Raw genomic sequence first — 20732 nt, forward strand, 5'->3', positions numbered from 1 at the left:
GTGAACAGTGGTGAAGAAACCCAGGTGTAGCTCTCTCTCTGCCTCCTCCAGCCCACAAACTGAAATCCATACAGATTTAATTTATTTCATTAAATACCATTATTTAAGTACATAATTTAATTAATTTACATTTAACACCATGGGCTCATATTTCTGATGGCTGCTCAGACTCAGCTGACACAGCACCCTGGGCATGCAGGTTTGTGTAAGCCAAAAGTACTTGCTAAGTTTCTTAAGCCAGTTAGGAAATGCTTGCTCAGAGTCTGCAGCTAAATTTGGCCCACGGAGATATATTGGTATGTAATCCCAACACACGGTGAAGATTTGATGCTGCATGGTACGAGTTGTGGTGAGGCTTGTGGCACAGCTCTGTGGTGGCCAACATCTCCCACTGTCTTCCAGGTATTTATGGTGTCCATCAACAGGTAGCCCAGGCTGTGATGCACAAGTCCTCTTTTGTCGTTGCCAGACCTTTCATTTTTGCCCTGAATTAGCCCACCAGGGCCAGAGCAAAGCATATATATGTATGTGTGTGCATACAAGGTATGATATGGAGCTCCTGTGTCTGGCCACCAAATGATGTTGGTTTAGCGACAGATCAAGCCATGTTTACAGCCTCTCTTTTCTCTCACCCTCCCAGACCTCTTTCTTTGGCATATTTCTATGATTTCTGCTTTTAAATGAAGCTCCTATTCCCAGATTCACTTGAACACTACAGGTAGGTAAGGTAAGGTAAAAAGATCATATTAATTCCTGGGTGCCCTCTTCTATTGAAGGGAGCTGTGGAAACTTGTTGCCATGACATATGCTTCCCAACTTTTCAACTCCACCAAAGCCATTCTTGCTTCATGCACAGTGCATGGAGAACCACAGGAAGGTTTTCTGTGTCTGAAGTTTCTGGTTTACAGTTAGAACTTCTGCTTGGGAATATCACTTCTTTGTTTGAATAAAGAATTGGAAGCCTTAAAAGGAACTAAAAATCCATCATTGCACAACTCCTCCCTCTGATCATGACTCATGATGCTTTCCAAGGCAAGAGTTTTTTCAAACAATTGTCTTGGATTAACCAGAGCAAAGGTCTAATCTTGCCACGTAAAACACGTCATTGCACCTGCCCCCGGCCAACAGAAATACCTCAGATGCAGGACCACGCTTGTCAGCAAATGGAGTGCATTGCACAGAGAAGGCCACCTGACTAGTTGCACAATAAATTCCTTCCTGTCCTCACAGGAACTTCCCACGATGGTTGGAAAATGTGAATTTTTGCTGAGGTTCTAACTAGAGCTAGTTATGCAGTTGCACACCACTAAGGAAGTCCACGGTCCCAGGTTCTGACCCAGTGCTGTGGCTGCTGGGACAGAAGCAGGAGCTGGAGTTTCTTTTTTGCCTGGAAAGCACAGTGGAAGTGTTTCTAAAGAGGAATGGAGACCATACCTGTTTTTGTAGTAGGGAATTGCTATAGGTGCACAAATATAGTGAAGAAAGCAAACTTTCCTCAGCAGGGAAAGCTACTGAGCCCCCTGTGCCTTCTCTTGAAATGAAGGTGGTTTCACTTTCATTCTTCTGCATCTGGAGCAGAAAGAAGCAGGTAAAAGGGTTGGCTTCCTTAGACATAAAAGTAGCAATTCACCACCATCTAGTGCTGCTTGAGATGCTGTAGTTATTCCGACTGACCTCCATCTGCCCCAAAAGGTCACGAGCCTGCCCGTGGCAGCCCAGTGTCACACCTGCCAGCCCTGTGTGGCCATCTCACTTGTCCTAGGATGTCTCCTGCAGCACTAGGCACTCGTTCAGGCACCTGAATCTGTGCTCCCAGAGGATTTCAGAGGCGATTCAGTTCAGTGGGTTTTAGACTTAGAAACCAGGAAGACCGAGCACAGCCTCACCAGTAGTGGTATCCACAGTTGAGTACCAAGTTCAAAATTTCTTATTTGCACCGGTGTAAGCACCAGTGCTCTGATACTGCAGGAGCTCAGTAACTGCCCAGACCTTGAAATAAGGGAGGGGGTTACATGTATTAGTGATCATGGCTGATAGTATCTTTCACTACATTCAGTTACTTATTACCAAATCTACTAATATGTGATGTCTATTCCAGCCCCTTTTACTTTATGCTAAGTCTTTCTTCCAGTTCAAACCCTTCTGCTGTCCTTGTTTCATTTTCTTTAAAATCTTTTTCTGTTTGGCGTACTGAATTATTTTATGACAGGCTAACTCCTTTCTCCCTTTAACCAGAGCTTTTCCTTTTCAAATCTTCTTTCTCTGTATTCTCAAGCTTCTGTCCACTTTTCCCCTTCTTTTTTTTAGTCCTACGTTATTACACAAATTATTTTTTTCATTAAATTTCTGATAATCCTTAATTGTTATACCACTGCAACATTAACTCTTCCCTCAACTGTAACTCCTGATTGCTATTCCAAAATTTCTCATCCCTTTAGGCCTCTTGACATTGTTGCAAGGTCTCTGATAAAGTCACTATCATTTAAGTTCCTTGATTTAAACTCTACTTTACGTCCCACTTAAGCATGTTTTCATTTTTTTTTTTTTTTGAGGTCCATTGCCTCTTCCTTTTCAATGGTTGTTAAGTATTCTTCCTGTCATTCCATTGTCTTGTTCTCTTTCACCCAGTCTCCCCAGTTGCTGCCCTGTGCACCGTACCCTCTTCCTGCCCCTGCCACGCTTCCTCCATCCAAAGCATCTCCTGATCCCCACTTCCCCTCGCATGATGCCCTGTTCCTGGCTCTCAGTGTCATCTCAGACTTCACCGTATCTTTCCAAAGCCAGTGCAAGGCTTCCGAAGAGGCTCGATGAAACACAAGCGTGCTGACTTAAAGACCGGCACCAGCGCTGTGTCTGCCGTTGGCAGCGAAAGGCAAAGGCTGGGCAGGGAGGAACCTATGCTCCTGGTGTGGCCAAAGGAGGAAGGTGGGCAAGGCTGGGGATGGGGACTGCTGCTGGAAGGAAGCTCCAGCTCCTGTTTCTCCTTGAGCACTTTCATCTTCTCAAAGCCTATTTTGCCACCAGAGCAGCACACTACTGAGCGGTCAGCGGGCAACCTTTTGGTCAGCCTTTTAAGGAACCTCTAGATTCAGTTCTGTGAGATCTACTGAAATTGCTGTTTTCTGTTTCTGCACGTAGCTAATGAGGGCTTTAGGGAAAATTATGAAGAACATGTACCATTGCCTTCCTTAAAGATGTACAGCTGTTTCCTATCTGCTTTCCTTTTGATGCAGGGGAAAGGGACCCTGCCTGAAGCAGGGCAGCACTGAGCAGCCGCTGCTCGTCCTGTGCAGAGCTGGGCTGCTGGGGCAGCCAGTCACCTCACGCTACCTCGTGGAAATCTTCTATTTATAAGCTACGTACACAAAAGCCCCACGGAGTCCTGACCCATAGGAAAATACAGGTATATCTGATAACAAGAAGAACCTTTGCCATGTGCTCTTAAGGACGCTTGCAAGGTGAGGGGAGGTATTTCCCCCCGCTGCCCCTGTGGGGATGGGGACTTATCAGTAATCTGTGGTCACTGCAGTACAGAGTTCAGCTTTAACTTCACCTTGGACTTGCTACTTGTAGGTTTCTCTCTTAGGGGTATCTGTTTTTCTAACTCCCTAAATTTCTTTGACCCTAAACTGTACCAGTTTGCTTTATTCCTGAACTAAGATACCATCTAGAAATGCTTAGTGTCATGCATGATTAACTTGCAGTTAAAGACACTAATGTTACTATAAGAATTTTTTGTGTACAAAGTTGTCAGAGTAAGAAATATTGAAGTAACAGCTGCATATACAACACGGCTGTCCTTGCTCATCAGTGTTCAGCCAGTATTTACCCTGGTTTTTCCACAGGGTGTTTTTTCCACTCTGTGGTCAAGATGCCAGCGGTCACTATATATCACACTTTGTTTCTCTATCAAAATCCTTGCATAGCTCTACAGGTTATTTTGATGAACTCTGTTTAAACCCTTGCATAAACAGATAATTGCTTTTTTTCTGGAAGTCTTTCTGGAGCATTCCGTGGCTTCATGACTGAGGCTGATCAGGACATCACAAACACTCATGTTCTTTTCTCAGATTCACCTATTAATTTTGAACAAAACCCACAAAAGTTCCTATAGATAATTTCCCCCTCCCCTATACATTTTTTATTCCTGTATTCATTTATTTATTTTTATTCCTGTATGTATTACTCCTGTAGGATAGCCCAGTTACGGCTTTAGCAAGGTAGATGACACACAGGAAAATAATGGTCATAGGACTGACCATCCCCACCATCACACCTGATCCTTTATCATACTTTATTTGCACAAAGGGAGGAGAACTGAGATTTTGCCAGCACCATGCCATAACTCTGGCATATCCTAACTGTCAAGTGCTCGTCATCGTGAGTTTCTTGGAGTTTGGTAAAATGAGGGAGGATTTGTGAAAGAGAAGGGGTGAAATATCAGAATGGCATCTTTTGGCATTCCCTTGTCTTCTGTGTGGATCATCAGCAAGGTGGATCCTGGAATCGCACCAGACAGGTCCAATGTCACCAGTACTAACAGGGTAAGTGGCAGCAGTGGTGCCGGTTGTTACTGTCTTGAAGTGAAACTGCAGGGGTCATTGCCTCGGGGCTGGGGGTTCACAGGTGTGGTCTGGCAACAGGGAAACCATGACACATCACAAGGACTTCATAGTTCAGAAGGAGTTGGCCCTAGGTGTCAGAGACAGGAGGTGAACATACAAACAGCACGTTTTGAAATCAAGAAGACCCTTGCCAGTTGCTCATGTAGCTGGACTCCACTTTGACCTTGAGACCTGCTTCTGCAGGTCTGTGGGCTTGTCCCCTGGTCCTTGGCTTCCAGCAGGGAAAGTACAAAATGCCTGGGAAAGCATCTTCCATGGAGCAGGGCAGCATTCCCCTCATCGGGGAGCAACAGCTCTACACGTGGCTCCAGCTGGTCCTTGTTGAATTGACAGCAGCTTCCTGGGAGTAGCAGAAGACACTGTCCGACCCCCTTCTCCTTCCTGCCGTACTTTCTAAATCACGGCACAGAGACAGCAGAACTTCTTGATAAAATAGCTATACTTTGGAAATAAGAAAGGGAGGGGTGGGGGGAATGCTCTGCTTTGAAAAATCTCATTCTCAAATATTGCTAACTTTCACCAAAACTTGAAGAATCAAGTAAACAAAAAAAACTTTAAAAAAAGAAAAAAGAAAAAAACTTTGGGGGCTTTGTTAGCTGTGTTAGAAGGCAAGTCTGGCAAGGAAAGGAATCCAAGCATCCCCTATTTGCAGGGCTTTGAGCCACTTCAAACGTAAATGTTAACTTAAAAATGTAACTATACTTTGGTGTCAACTCAGCTATTGCAGAGCTTAGAAATGTGACGCACAAGTCAAATGTCTGCTGACATAACATGACAAAAGATATTTTATCTTCCCTTCTGATATAGAGTGTGACCCATGTAGACAAACCATCTCCCATTTCCTGCCATCACTGCTTTCATGAGCCGCGAGCACAGGCTGGCTGCCGCCTTGGCTACAGACGGGTCAGTGGTAACACCACGAATGCACTCACGTCCTTAGCACCTCCAGCTCCAGCTGTCTGCGGGCAGCTGCACTTGGAAGAAGCCCGTGTTTTAATGCTTCTGCCTTTCTCTGGACTTGCTTTGAAAGGTGGGAGACCTTGGTTTCTGTTGTCCATGGAGTTCCCATTTTTTCATGGAAAGATAACAAAAAGAGCCTGTGAAGATCTGCTGACCAAGAATGGAAGGAATGGTAGCTATTTAATACGAGAGAGTGAAAGCGTGGAAGGAGCCCTGTGTCTCTGTGTTTTGTAAGTACTCTAACATTAAATCTTTTATGTGTTTTCAGATAGATGCAAAGACACGTGTTCATCTTCTCTAGCATTAATGGTTCTTCCCTAATATTAAAAGACTCCACAGGGGTGTGTATGTATCCAAGTAATGCTGGCTGCCGTAGGCTTCCATCACAGTGCATGGTGAGAGGGAGGTGTTTGCAAGAGACATTTTATACAGCAGAGGAGAGATGAGCTGTAATCTGTCAGTGCTGGCTTCTCTGCAGCCGGTGAGGGGAACCCAGAGAAAACAGCTTAGCCTGCCAAAACACGGGAAGAACCTTACCGAATTGCCGCCTCTCTAACGATGGGTAAATAGCATTTTAGCACTGTTGAGGCACAGAAAAGCCTCACAGTAGGTTACAAAATAGTTCCTTCTTCATGGGCTTCTTGTCTGATGAAATCTTAGCCTTGAGCTTCGAAGGAATTTTGTCCGATGTAAGAACATAAGCTGAGGCAGAAAGCTATAATGTCCTGCTTGAATTCATATGACAAGTCCATCAACAAGATGGGCATAGAAAATCGCAACATCTTGTCTATAACTTTTATTACTACAACTAAATTTTTATAATTTTCTTTTCCTGTAGGGAATAGCACTTTTCTTTCCCTTTCAAGAAGCCTGTTTTACACTTTTCATCTATAATTGATCTGTTCCTAATGCATTCAAAGTTTATAAATTAGACTCAGAGTCTTTGTTTGACCCTGTGAGGTTTCCCACTCTCCTTGAGGATGTGTTTCAGTGCGACATGAAAAAAATTTAACACCACATCTAAGTAATTCAAAAATACCAGAAAATGTTTTTATCAATAATCAAAAAAGCATTACTTTTGAAATGAATCAAAGGAGAAGGGAGAAAAAGGGAGAGGGACATGGAGTGCTACGGGGCTGATAGGTGGAAGAAAGGAGGTCAGTGAAATGATGGAGTAAGAAGAAGAGAAATAGCAAGTGGGGGGCAAATAGAGCGCTCAGGGTGGGGGCTGTGGCAACCTGCCTCCAGTATGGTGTGGAAGGAGGTGATGCAGGGGATGCAGGGAGGGCAGGGGGTGTAGGAGGGAAAGGGCATGCATATGCTGTCAGAAGGGATAAATGAGGATCCTGGCACAGAGGAAGATGAAGAAGCTAGTCCCTGGCGTGGGAAGGTGGCTTCTGAGCTCTCGTGTGGGAGAGGGAGATGAGACAGTGAAGGGCTTCTTGGGCGTGAGCCGTGAGTTTGAACTATGGATGTAACACAGGACCTTGTTTTGTGGGCAGAGGTGAGTTGACATAAAGATTAAGCTTGGTGCCATGCTAACACAGTTGCTTTCCCTTTCCTGGTGTTTTTTTGTTTGTTCGTTGTGGGTTTTTTAAGGGCAAAGCAGATCTATCTTATGATAGCTGGAGCAGATAAAAATCTGTCACTGGTGTTCTGGGCAGGCATCTGAAAAAGCATGTGACTTCCAGATAGCCTCTGTGGGTTTTAGTGTTAAAAACTTAAAAACTGTAGTGTTTGGTGTATTTGACTTTAACTCATGCATTAACAAATGTAATAGTTAAACTATAGGGGTGGCAGCAATGGTATAACAGCTGCTGGCTGGCAGAGGTGAAAGCAAGGGCTGGCTTCAGATAGCAGATGCGATGGTGATGGTGTGTTGGCTCAGAATTGCCTCCAAGACTGGTCCGTCTGTAAGTAGTTGTCTCAGCAGAAGAGAGCTGGAAGAAGAAAGAAAAAGAAAATCCTAAAACTGGATGCAGTCAACCCTGAAACTCTCAGTGGTGTTTCCACTCTTGGATTAGGGTTGCATCTTAAAACATTGCTTAGCACCTAATACGGTTGATTCACAAATGATGCACACCTCTCAAATTAGTTGATCCAAGGGCAGAGATGTTGATCCACTTGCTAGAAAAAGCAAGCAATTCTTTATCCTCTACTGACTGAGGGAGGGGAGGGGAGGGCACTCCCAGCTTGTATCTGGGAGTTGGAATGGTGGGACAAAAATCATCTCTTCTCTAGTCGGGCATGGTGCACAGCTCTGCCAATAGGTCTTCCTCCACAGCACCCTGCTGCTTTCATCCAGAGCTGTCCCAGGTCTCTGACAGCACCTCAGTGTGGACCTACTGCTCTTGCTGCTGTTCTCCTCATGGTTCAATGTCATTCTCCCAGAAAAAGCTCCTCTCACCCTGCTCTTCTGCCACTGGATCTTCCCTGTGCCCAGACCAGGCACTTTATCAATTTGTACCATATGCATCTGTTGGTAATTATTTAGTAGTTCACATGGAAACAGAAGTTTCCATTTTAACGTTAGTTTCATGTTTCCTTAGTAAAAATTGCAGTAGCCAAATAATATCCAGGCAGTAACCTCTCAACATTTAGATGATCGGTAAAGAGCAAGTTTCAAAAATGATCGGTTGCTGGTATTTTTTTTTTCTTACTTCTGTGTCTATGTGTAAATAATGAACACCCACATTTATAAAATACTCTTGAGCTAGGAACATGTGAATTTCCACAGGTATCTCAAGGAGGCAGGAACCAAAAGATGCATCCCTATGATGCAACTCTGTTAATTCAAGTAAATCTATTCTAACTGGAAGTCTTATCCTGATCTCAGTCCATAGTAACTTTTTTTGCGGAGCAAAGTAGTTTATTTCCAAAGTTCCCATTTGTTTATGCACAAGTCCCCTGAGCTAGGCTTTCACCCCAAGGTTCTCCCTCTCGTAACAGCTCTATTCGTGTAGCTACAGCTGAGGTCCTCCTGATGAACATGTGCACCAGTTAGAAGAACTTCTTTTCAGATACTGCTCCCTCCCTGCCCTCACTTCCCCACTGGTGTGTGTTTCTGTTTGGGGTTTTTTGGGTGTACATATTCTATTTTCTGCTGTGGTATGTATTTCTTTGCAACTTTACTGCCTTTTTTGATCGTGCTTATGATGTCCAGTTCATTTCCTCAATAGCTGCCATTGGGGTATTTGATAAAGTTTTTATTTCTGTTCACAAAATACATCCAAAGCCATCAGCAGCCTGAGTATTCAAACATTTGCATATTATGAAAAATAATAATAACCCCTGGGAAATGCAAGGAATAGTTTTCTCAGAAGTAGGACCTGTGCAGTCATGTTCTGGGTGCTGGTGACTGGAGGCTGTTCTACTAACGTCTCTCCCAGAATTCAACAGCCTTCTTGTGATACAAGTGCGATATGAAGTTTTGGGAGGGATCATGCGTGAGGAGAATAAGAAGACAGACGAGGGGGTGGGATGTCTGTGGAATCAAATTACTCTTCTCTAAAGGTCTGTGTTAGGTTTAGTTCCTAAGTTCTTTGAAACTTCTGGTTAGAGTAATCTTATATTTCACCATAGGAAACATTCTCTCATTTTGCAGTCTCAAGGGTCCCTTCTGTTTTGCTTTGCTCTCTCTGTCTCTTTCGTTTTTACTGCACGGCTTCTCATGTCTTTAATACTAGGTGCTGTTTGCAGACGTTTCCAGTCTCCTTACGCTTTGTCAAACATGTGGTGTCTCCTCCTCCCACCACAGCATCCGCTGTCGGCAGCGGGGGTCAGATGCTCAGCCCACAACATACCCAACATCACACATGCTCTTGAGTCCAGTATCATGCACATCTCCAGCTGTACTCTGGCCAAGGCAAACATAGTCTAGGTGGAAGTAGCCTGGTACATGATCACCTCTGGAATATGTGAAGGCACAGATGGCTTGAGGGGTCACTGTGTGGGGCAGCACGGGGGGAACAACAGTATGGCTTTGTGGTGCTGCAATTTACTTGAGGGCTCCCACGAGGAAAGCAGATTGCATGAAAAGTATTCTGCAACTTCCCACTCCTGTGTATGCCTTGGCAACCTCCTCCCCTCTTCTCCAGAGAAATGTCAGATCTCATGCAGAAGGTGAACCGCAAGATTTCTACAGAATCATTCTTTACCGCTATTTAGATCAATAGGGTTTTCTTGCTCTCTCTGCCCCCTCACATCTTTCCCAGCTTCTATCAATACGATCAAAGACATTGGCAAGGAGTCTTTCACGGCATCACTCCGTACCAATGTGCTTGTTTCCAGACAGCATTGCAGTCTTGTGTCCCGTCCCAGGTGACTCGTCCTTGATCTCAGCCCTAGGTCAGTCATTTGCAAGGTGATTGCTTCTCCTGTGGCCATGGCTGTTGTTGGAAGCCAGCCCGTTTTCCCCTAGAGTGTGACCTGAGGGAAAGAGGGGCACCTCACTTTTGTCTTTGGAGCTGTTTAAGTCTTCCTTATAGCTCCAGTTTTGAAGGAGGGGTACGTGATTAGTGCTGTCTTTCCATTGTGAAAAGGTTGTCTGATGAGTCCAAGCTGCTGTAAATGAGAAAGTCGACCAGGTCACGGCTCCCCTTCTCACTGCTGATGGAGATACTGCAGTTCTCTGTGACACCTGTGCCAACCCTTTGCTTGCAGTTTATTCCCACGTCAACGTTTGCACAAAGTGCTTTCTAACGCCGTGAAGAAACTCTGCTCGTGTCCAGCAAGGACTTAGGCGCCCTGTGGAAGCAAGGACTCTTCTCTTACATGGCACCTGCATTCCTTACATGGAATTTCAGGGTCTAATCTGTGGTTTACCGCCTCAGGACAAATAATACAAGCTCTCGGTGACATCCAGCCTTTTCTGGATGAGTAAACTTGAAGCCTTTTCACTGCCTTGACTTACTGCATCTATTCAGTTGGAGCTGTAGTAGTACAAAACCCAGCATAGTAACGCACTAAGCAGCTGGAGGAAAGCTCAGGTGGGTAGCTGGTGTGGAGGTGGGCTAGCTGGGCATGCTTTGTCAAGATCTGTGCTACTAAGCACAGTGTGGTGGCTGCAGGTTGATCAGAGCACTCGTAGCTACATTTCCCATACGTGGCCTGACTCTGCAGGGCAAAGAAGAGTGCCATACGTTTGGTCAAAAATCAAACAGATCTGCATAGCAATGTAGCGAGGGTCAGATCTGAATTGGCAAGGCATGATAAAGTAATAGTTGGGTTTCTGAGACGCAGGAAAACAACATGCATGAGTCATTTTGGCTAACAGACAATTAAAGATATGCCTTAGAGAATCTCAAGTCTTTTTAAACCTCTGATACATGAATCAAATGGAAAAATGAATGCATATACATACATCTATAGAGATATAGATATCAAAATCGATGCTATTCAGCGTTGGGCATTCCTTTAGATTTGTTTCCTTGGGTGTAGTCTTTCCTTACGTTGCAGTTTAAGACACAAGCAAACAAAACCAAAACCTGGCTGTGAGGATCAGCTGTAGCAGTCTAAGCAAGTTGCAGTGGTCTTGATAAAAAGCCTGATGTATGCAACAATGTTTTTCGCAGCTTTGAAGACCTCATCTACACTTACCGTATCTTCAGGGAGCACCAAGGATATTTTAAAATACAGGTGAGTAACTCTCATCTCACCTGTAAAGATCGCACTAAAGATCATGATCTTGACTAAAAGAATTGATATACGTGGACACCGTACCTTAGAAAATATTTCCAAGTTTACTTTCCTCTCTGCTCAGTTCTAGACTTTTTAATGTTATAGGTATATTTTTACATATGAGCTGAGAAGTAGCTATTATCTTTGTAGAGCTCCCTTATAACCGAAGTGGATCTGTTATTCACTGACCAGCTGCTTTCTGATTTGACCATTTCTCTTAGGTGGCATTGAAGAAAAAATCTATCGCTTTCATTACTGCCTCCTGTTCCTAATTAGCTTTTCCTATGTGAAAGCTCTGCCATTGCACTCAACACCTTGTAGGGACTCAGAAGAGTGCAGTGATCTTTTTGATTTAAAAGAGATGTATCTATCATTCTGTGTGATTCCGAGGCACAGAACCACAGATTTGAAGCGATGACCCCAGATAAGGCTGCTCGTCGCTTGAATAAGCGTCAGAGCAGACTGCATCGATCAAATCCCTAGGCAAGGTGAGAGGACCCTTCAAAAGCTGGCTCACTCCTCCGCTAGTAGCAGGGCACCCACGAGGGCTGCCAACAATTGAGCAGTATTGGAAGGGAAGCAGCTCGCTCCATAAAGGACACACCAAGCTCTCACATGCTGGCAATTTCTTGCCTATTAGTGGTTTGGACTGAGTACGAAAGACACAATTTCCCGTGACGAATAATGGTTTGTTGACAGAAAATAATCTAGTTTGGACTATAGACACTCGACTGGGGTTTGCTGTCAAACTTTTTGGGTTTTTCAAACTCCGTTTTCCTTACAAGGTTTTGCCAAAAATGTGAAAGAAGGGTTCTGTTCTTCCAGTCTTCAAGTCAGACCGGTTTGGCTGACTAAACTAATAGACTGAAATAATATATTAGTGGTGGAGGGGAGACTGTTTGAGGGTTTTTAAGAGCCAGATTCGGCCATGAACATTCTAGTTGTAGGTTGACCCCAACCAGCAGCTAAGCACCCACACAGCTGCTTGCTCCCAGGAAAAGAAGAGCAAGAGGAAACTCCTGGGCCAAGATGAAAGGCAGTTTCATAGGTGAAGCAAAGCAAAGGAGTTGAGTCACTGCCTTCCATGGGGAGGCAGATGTTGATCCACCTCCAGGAAAGCAGGATCTCAGCACATGTGATGGTTACTTGGGAAGACAAATTCCATAAGCACAAAGGTTGCAAATTTCCCTGAATTTTTATTGCTGAACACAGTGACAGATGGCATGGCATGGCATGGCATGGCATGGGATAGCCCTTTGGTCAACTCAGGTCCGCTGTCCTGCTGTGTCCCCTCCTAGCATCTTGTGCACCCGCAACCTACTTGCGGGTGGAACAGAGTGCAAGAAAGAGACAACCTCAAGGCTGTATGAGCACTGTCCCACAGCAGCCAAAACAGGGGTGTGTTATCAACACTTGATCACAAATTCGCAACACAGCACTATACGGGCTGCTAAGAAGACAGTTAACTGCATCCCAGCCAGAGCCAGGACACAGAGGGAGTGGCACCGGCCCATACAGGGCTGAAGGGAAGATAAAGGCTGCAGCAAAGCAAAGCAAGAGGTGTTTCCTTGTTAGCTGGCAAAGGAAGCAGCCCCGAAGGCCCACTGAGGCCCAAAGGACACGGCCAACGCAGGGCTTTTGGGTGGATACACATCTGCTGCCTCTGCACATGTCCTTTGCGCGACGATGATGAGATTTTGTAAAACGTTTGGCTCCTGCTGCTCACATGCTTGTTTAAATACAACGTTTTCAGTGAGAGCTAATTACGGTGCCCCTGAACTTCTGTCCCAAGGCCAGCGGGAAGTCTGTAATGCCATTGCTCTTTGATGCTCTGCTGTACCGCATTGCTGTAGCACACATCTGAGACAATATTTTCAAGATGTTCTTTTCTCAAAAACCAAGACAGTGAGGGAGGTTACACAGTGCCATAGCCACACCACCAAACAGGTGTCCACAGCGTGTCAAGTAGAGTACAATATTTTGTCACCAAATCTATTTACAAAACAGCTTCTTGGTAAACAAGAACCAGTCTGTTGTTCCTGTCATTGAGGGGACTCCATGCAAAGGGCAGTTGCAAACAAACTTTATTTTTGCTTTCCTTGCAGACTTCCGAAGGTGTTCCGGAGAGGCATTTCAGAACGTTAAAGGACCTCATATACACTTACGAGAAGCCAAATCAAGGACTAATAACAAACCTCCGCTACCCATTAAAGAAGCCAAACACCTCGCGAAGAAACCTGGGGTTCAAGTCAGGAAAGGATGACCTTTATGATGGTGAGAAATTTAGCTCTGCCTTTGTGGTTTGGGTTTTTTTACAGATGACTGCAGTGACAGGTTTGTAATGAATAGCTGCTACGTGTCCTCTGAGACCAGCTCCCCTGGCAAGTTCAGCATCCTTCTTTCTCTCTTATGGTCAGTGGAAAATGGTTATTCCCAGCTCACAGGTCACATACCCTCATCCCCCACAAATCAACACGTTAAAATTACACAAGATACAGAAGGCAAAGCACGATGGTGCCCACAGCTCACTCCTTCATGGGCCTTGATGCTTCTAGTCTGGGGGAGGCTGAGGGCCACCTTTACCCCGTGAGGTTCTGCCAGGCTGCCGGCTCCCTGCGCTTCTCTGGGCATGAAGGCTGTCTTTATGAAGACACAACCTTCAGTGTCCAGGTTGAAAGCTGGTTTTATATCAAAATCCAGCTCAGTTCTTTTTGAGATGCTGGGGACGGGGAGGAGGGGGGAAGCCAGCCAGCTTGTGGTTTGTTGTGATTGGTATTTTAAGTTGGTGTGTTGAAAATAAGAAGCATATAACCTTGTGCTGAGGATCACAGCTGTGGAACCAGAGAGTTCAGTCTCTGATTGCTCTTCTGCTACTTTATGCTCACAAGTTCCAGGTATAAGATAAGGATACAGCGTTTCTGCCTGACAGAAATGTTATGCAAATGGCTACAGTAAAGGTGGAGGTTTTCACAAGGCGGTAGACCATGCTTTGTAGTCCCGTGGCATCTTTACGTCTTTGTTTTGGGGAGGATGACTAGAGATACTGTTGGTAACTTGTCAGCATCTCTCAGGCATTTGAAAGCCATTCTTCACATCGCTGCTGCCTGATGCTCAGCTGCAGTATCTATCAGGTCACAGGCTGCAAAATAATCTTGAAACTCTTCCAGGTCCTCTAGGTGTAACGAGAGCCACAGTGAGAGCATGTGTGAGCAAGGGAGATCCTTCCATTAAGTACCATTATTGTAAAGGGAAAAAAATCTTGGCATATGCAGTCTTTTGTGTGATTTGTATCTCGTGACGATGGCTAGCTACAATGCGGTCATGTGGGCCAGCCTCTCTCTGCTGCAGTCGTACCTCCTGTCGTAGCGTGCTGGCAGATGCTGGTTTCCTGCACACACCAAGAGTGCAGCAGCTCCAGCGCTCCCTGTGCCAAGCCGACAGGATGGGATGGGAAGGGGCGAGCTCTCCCCACCGCTTCATGCACTACGCTGCATGTGTAGGGGCCAGTGCAGCAACAACCTGTCTGAGAGAAACAGCAGCAAAGGGACATTTCCAGGGTCTCCGACATTACATTATCACTTGTACCACTGTGCCACATTTGCTCTAAAAACATTTTTCTGGTATCTTGTCATTGCCGTTCCAGGGAGATGGAAAATGGTGCAGTAGCATGGATGTATTTTTAGGAAAAAAATGGGTGTAATGCATATTTTATTGTCTGGTCCTGCAACGTGAACTTTTCTAGAAGATGCACGTTTCCCTGGTCTGGGCTCACAGGGAGGGGAAAAAGCCCCCCACCTTTCATTTCACTACCAACATGTTTGTGGGTGCCCATAAAAATGGAGTCTTCTCAAAATAATCAAATTACTTTGGAATTGTTGACGTTCAATTTTAATTTCAGTTTCACTCCTACAGCATTCCAAACTTTCCCCTCAGGCTGCTTTATGACATGCTCCCAGAGGGAGCTTAGGTTAATGGCGTGGCATCTCTCTCTCTCTGAAATGCAGGCACCACACAGAAACCCGCGGTGCTTTCCCAAAGCAAGAACCACACTCTTCTGGCCCGTGCCTTCGTGTTGCGCCAGCAGCTGGCCTTTGCAGCACGTGCACACCTGAGCACGCCAGTGTGACCAGTGGGACACCTCAGGGGACTGGAGTCACAGTAGTGGTTGTTGGGCATTTTTGAACGTGGTTTTCTAGCCTGGGAACACTGTGGCTGAGGGTGGCTGCTTCAAGGGACAGGAAGTTTCCATAGTGGAGACCGAGTCCCAGGCATTCCATTTCTGCCTTTCCCCCAGCTTCTCAAACAACATAACGCACCTGACAAGGTCTGGGAGGGAGAGGAGGTTTTAGGCTCTCCTCCCTTGATTGGAGGAGAGTTTTTCCGCTGCATTTTAATTCAGAGAAGAAAGGGGGTGTTATGCTATAGTTAGAGCTATACCTCAGCTATTGATGTTTTTACCAAGTAGGGACGGTTTCCAGCGTTTGGCTGTTCCTCAGGAAGAAGGGGTCTCACACTGTGCAAGAGCTTGCTGGCTCAGGAAAGGCAGTGCAGGCTTTGGCTCCCTGCGGGCTCCTGGAGGACCCAGCCCATAGCACGTGGGACCTAAACCTGGCCCTGCAACAGCAGAGAGTACGCAGAGAAACCAAACGGAGTTACTGACACCTGCCCAGCGACACAGCCACTGGCCAGCCTGCTTACCATGGGCTTTCAGAGGAGCCGCTTGCAGTAACAACATCTTTGGGGTTTATTGATTTCTTTACAGAAATTGATGACGACGACTATGTCACTGTCTTACCCTGAATGGTCTGCAACCCGATGATTTGCGAAGCTGCCGTTTCGGGCTGTGCCACGGCTGCCAGCTGGGCATTCCCCGCTGTGGATCTGTACCTCTGGAATTAGTCTGCTCCTTTTACAGACTCTCAGACCAGCAGTATTTTCTCCCAGTAGATCCCATACAAGCTATTATATGTTTTTGTTCAGCAATAAAAGAAATAATTTTTATAACAGACACATGCATCCATATCCATACATATGGACGGAAAGGTATCTGTGTGCATCTAAGTGTATTTTTGTCTTTCAGTCAGCAAATAGTCCAAGGTGTCTACTGCTGAAATGAACAATCTGTTAGAAAGCAGCAAGACAAAGACAAAAAAAATGCATGTGTGTAAAACAGTAGTTTATGGCAGAACTGATAGGTGTGTGCAGGAGCGGGCTGGAAACTAGGACCATGCATGGCAATCAGTTAGCTGAGGGGAATGTGCTCGAGCTTGTCTAGGCAACAATTAACATGATGAGACTTGTTTACAGAGCACAGGGGAGTGGGAGCCAAGGATGGCCCAAGGAAAGGTAACACCTTGCTGTTAATTGCTGGTAGTTAACCACCAATCAGGGATTGCCTAGTATGCAATGCTTAGCTTCAAGAACCAATCTGTTTAAAACGCGCAGCTTCTGAAAGTGTATAAAAACTCGTGCTTCTGTACAATAAATTGACATTTGCTTGCATCAAGCTGCGCCCCGTCTCTTCATTCGCCACAGGTGTGAATAAAAATCATACACAATAAAAAAAATTGATTGGCATCATATGATGCTTAGAAACCTCCAAACTCTGTTAAACCTCTAGACTCTGTGCACGACTGACATTACCTCATTGCTCCATAACGGGAGAGTATTTCAGCTCTGTCAAGGAATACTAATATTATCCTGTAGTTTGGAATAATCTAAATGAAAACAAAAAAGGCTGTGTTAAGTCCACACCATAAAGAATTAATCAACAACATGAAAATGGTTTGAAATACTTGAAATATTGCAGAATGCTTCTGGTAGATTACAAGAAGAATGAGAGTTCTACATGCATGTTGGTATGAACATTTTTTTTTTTTTTTAATAGGACCTCTAGGTATGTGAATGCTTGCCACATTTCATTTGCCACTGCCGTTACCTGTGTATTATAATGTGTATGGGTTTGGGTTTTTTATAGTGTAAAAATTTGCTTTAATCTTACTCCTAATTTTAAATATTGAGCATATTCCTTTGTTCTGAAGGTGGCATTCAGCTAAGAGCCAAAGCCAGAACTGGAACATATGTCCTGATTCTCCCAGTCGCTAGTACCAACCCCCTCTCTGTGATCTTGACAAAGGCATTTATATTGGTTTTGCATTTGTTTAAGACCTTTCCCAAATTATTTATGTATTTTGACGGGTAATACTAGTTAGATTTCTTTCTGTTACATTTCTTTCACACCGCTATTTGTTAAAGGACTGTTAGATCTTTCAGTGCTTTGGACTTCGTTATGAATTTAACAGTGCTTACGCTTTTTGGTGCCAGGATCAACTGGTACTTCTAGCATGAAGGAGACAAAAAAATAAAACGGTGAATAAAGTCCAGCATTGCCAAAAATACTAACATATGTGTCCAAAAGTCATTAACTGAAAAGAAACTAGTTGTCTGTGAAGAACAGTATTATCAGAGAGAAATAAACCCGCCTTTGCTCTGTAGAAGGGCGCACAGCGATGTGCCTCTCTCTTTGCAGAATTCAGCAGCTGCCTGATGGTCGGTTATCACGTGTATCCAGACAGCACAGCTGCTGTGCTGAGACATCCCAGCTTGAGCAGCCTGGTCTTGAACAGCACACAACACTACAGCGTTTCTGAAAGGAGGGTCTCGGCAGTCCCCCACATGCTCGGTCAGTCACACTGATTTTCCGCCTTAGGAAAAGGCTGAGTGACGAGGAATCCCTAGTTGAGGGATCTCACGCTGCCATGCTTTGGACTAGGATCCACAGTGCCACGGTGGCTGTAGCTCTTGATGCTGCATCTAAACCCAAAATTGCATCCAAGCCCACAGTCCGGTCTCTTCTCAGGCGTCGCCTCTGAGGCAGTCAGCAAAGCACAGAGCCTGCAAAACAACGACCCATGGAAAGGAGGAAGCAAGTGAGCAGAAATTTACATTTCAATTTACATTACACTTCCATTTACAGCATGCAGCTGTGATTTACAGGAATACTTGTCAAGGGTGAGAAGACACTTAATTGACTTTTAATGGCCCTTGCTGTGTTGGAGCTGATGGCTGCGCTTGCTGCGTGTCAAGTCCCCGTGCAGCTGCGTGCGGGGCGGCGCTGCGCCGGAGCAGAGCCCAGAGCCAGAGTGCCCCGTGTCCCCGCAGCGGGGCGCCAAGCCGAGGCGGGGGGCGCCGGGGGCGGGGCCGAGCGGCCGCACACCACTAGGGGTCGCTGTGCGCCGCCCGCCGCCGGGGCAGCCCACGGGCCAGCGGGCGGGGCGCGCGGCGCCGGCACCCAGGGCGCGGCCTCTCCCGGCACCTCCCGCGGGGCACGCGGCCCCGGCCCCCGCCGCCTACGGGCTGCGCCCCGGGGACCCTGCGGGCGGCCCTCCTTGTGCCGCCGCCGCTCAGCACCGCGCCCCCTCGCCCGCTCCCTTCTCTCCTGCCGCCCCTCGGCACTCGCCCCGCGACAGGGCAGGGAGCCGCCGCCAGCAGCCGCCCGGCCCCGCCGCCCCCCAGGCCTCGCCCCGAGCCCAGAGGCACGGGAAAGGCTGCCGGGGCGGCACGGCCAACGCGGGGCTGCGCCCGCGGCTCCCGACCTGCGGCAGCTCCAGCGCCCAGGCTGCCTTCCCGAGCCGGGCGGCTGCGACACTCGGCGCGCCCCGGCCACACGCAGCTCCCCGCGGGAAAAGCCGCATTCCCGGACTCTCCAGCGCCTCGGCCGCAAGGCAGCCCTGGCACCGGGGGCACCCCCCCAGACGCCCGTACCGCCGCCCACCGCCCCCCCTTATTCCCGCGGGGCAGAAAGCGGCGCGGCCCCGGCCCCGCCCCCGGCCCCGCCCGCCCGGCTGCTCCCCGCTCCGCCCCCTCACGGCACGGGGCGGTGGCGGCGCCTCCCGTCAGGCCTGGCGGGCGCGCGGCGCTGCCGTCACTGGGCCCCGCCGTCAAAATGGCCGCGGCGGCGGGAGATACGAGTTGGTGTGGTGGTTCGCGTGCCTGAGCGCGTAGCTACGGCGCTATGGATGCCTTGGGCTGCATGAAGGCCTTGCTGCTGGCGGCCACGCAGTACCGAACCGCCAAGACATCGCATAACGCGGCGCTGCTGCAGCGGAGCCTGGAGGTGAGAGCGGCCCAGGCGCTGGCGCCGCGCCCGGGGATGGCGGGGTGCCTATTGTTTCCCCCTCGGCCTCGGTGGCTCTCGGCGGGGCCCGGCCGCGGCTGGCTCCTTTCCGCCGTCACCGCCGCGGGCGACCGCAGCGCAGGCCCGGGAGCCGCTGTGGCCTTGGGCCGCTCTCCCCGGGGCGCGGCTCGGCGCCTGGGGGCGGAGGAGCTCTCCCGGTGGCGGCTGCCGGGGGAGCTGGGGGCCGAGGGGTGCCGCCGGGCAGGGGAGCGCAGCGGGCTGGAGCCGTGTCCCCGGGCCGTTGGCATCCCCTTTGTTATTGGGGTCCGTGGTGTCCCTGTGTGTATTCACCGGGGCGTGCAGTGTCTCGATGTGCACAGAGACCAAGCGTTTAACGAGCCCTCGGAGGGACCTTGCAGGAGAAATCCACGCAGCCGTGGGTGCCCCTGGGCTTGCTGGTCACGGCTCGGAGCTGGGCCGCCACCCCGGGCAGTGGCAGAGGCCAAAGGGACCGAGCACAGCTTATATACGCTTGGCAAGTCCTCGTCGGTGCCCAGAGGTTTCAAGAGTTTCCTTTGGTGTTGTGGGTTCTGCAGATCCACCGCCTGACTGTCCCAGTCGATTCATCTGTTCGGTTCCCTCGGTTCACAGCTCCTCCTGGGATCGTGACCTCCCTGCCTGCTTTAACTCACACACTCCTTCAAGCACACTTAGTCTTTGAACAAGCAATTCCTATTCGCATATACTGACTTTTTCTAGAAGCACCTGCGTTTCTGAGAGCACCTGTGTACACAAATTGGTCATTTATTGTTTCTCTATTCTCGCACTGATTAACTTGACTATGTTTTAAACCAGCCTTGGCTTAGGGCTGTACAAGGGACAAGGCCTGGTTCTGCCAATTACCAGCTTCAGCACTTTCCATTTCTTAATTCAAAATACATTCTCTTTAACAAGCCACTTTTTTCTTCTTCTGTCATTCCCCCTAAATTCTGACCCACAAGGATCGCTTATTTACACAGCTTAAAAATGGAGTTTGAAGGATGACATGGTCTTGTATCTGGAGGTTGCCAGTTTCATGCAACGCATGCTCCAAGGTGTTTGCTGCAAAGGGGTAGGAGGCCTGTCCACTCCCCTCCAGGGAGGGCCTTGGAGTGGGCATGCTTGCTATGCTGAGAGACTGCCACAGTGACTGAATTCCTCAAGCTGCGAGGTACCTCTCTCAAATAGAGATTTGGTTTTTTAAATGGTAAAACATGACTGTAAGAGTTAGCATTCAGTTTAGCCGCCTTCTCTGTATCCGTTGTAAAGAGGTGTTCCTGGGATACGCAAACCCAACATTGTGTCACTCTATC

General features: G+C 47.5%; 2 protein-coding genes across 5 annotated transcripts in view; both read left to right on the plus strand.

Annotated features, from left to right (window-relative positions):
• Positions 1-5534: 5534 nt before the first annotated feature.
• Positions 5535-17662, plus strand: SH2D1B (SH2 domain containing 1B). 4 transcript variants are annotated; one of them, XR_008820325.1, is made up of 5 exons: positions 5535-5815; positions 11159-11222; positions 13370-13538; positions 16027-16459; positions 16800-17662. XR_008820325.1 is itself a non-coding variant. In XM_056329297.1 (4 exons), the coding sequence occupies exons 1-4, from the start codon at positions 5622-5624 to the stop codon at positions 16062-16064; spliced, it is 465 nt and encodes a 154-aa protein (XP_056185272.1). In that variant the 5' UTR covers positions 5535-5621; the 3' UTR covers positions 16065-16464. The 4 variants fall into 4 exon arrangements, 3 of the variants coding, with proteins under 3 accessions (XP_056185272.1, XP_056185270.1, XP_056185271.1); XM_056329297.1 differs by lacking the exon at positions 16800-17662 and having other exon boundaries at positions 16027-16464; XM_056329295.1 differs by lacking the exons at positions 16027-16459; positions 16800-17662 and adding an exon at positions 15269-16020.
• A 1489-nt stretch (positions 17663-19151) lies between these two features.
• The window catches only part of CIP2A (cellular inhibitor of PP2A), a 28199-nt gene continuing 26618 nt past the window's right edge, over positions 19152-20732 (plus strand). Inside the window, exon 1 of the mRNA XM_056327466.1 lies at positions 19152-19380. Coding sequence (XP_056183441.1) covers positions 19279-19380 — 102 coding nt within the window. The 5' untranslated portion in view covers positions 19152-19278. The remainder of the gene's footprint in view (positions 19381-20732) is intronic.

This window comes from Falco biarmicus, chromosome 2 (genome assembly GCF_023638135.1).
Source record: "Falco biarmicus isolate bFalBia1 chromosome 2, bFalBia1.pri, whole genome shotgun sequence".
Taxonomy (NCBI): domain Eukaryota; kingdom Metazoa; phylum Chordata; class Aves; order Falconiformes; family Falconidae; genus Falco; species Falco biarmicus.

Coding starts and splice junctions, on each gene's coding strand:
- SH2D1B (XM_056329295.1), top strand. CDS start 5,622: ATGCTTCTGCCTTTCTCTGGACTTGCTTTGAAAGGTGGGAGACCTTGG. Junction 5,816..11,158: donor GCCCTGTGTCTCTGTGTTTT/GTAAGTACTCTA, acceptor TGTTTTTCGCAG/CTTTGAAGACCTCATCTACA. Junction 11,223..13,369: donor AAGGATATTTTAAAATACAG/GTGAGTAACTCT, acceptor CTTTCCTTGCAG/ACTTCCGAAGGTGTTCCGGA.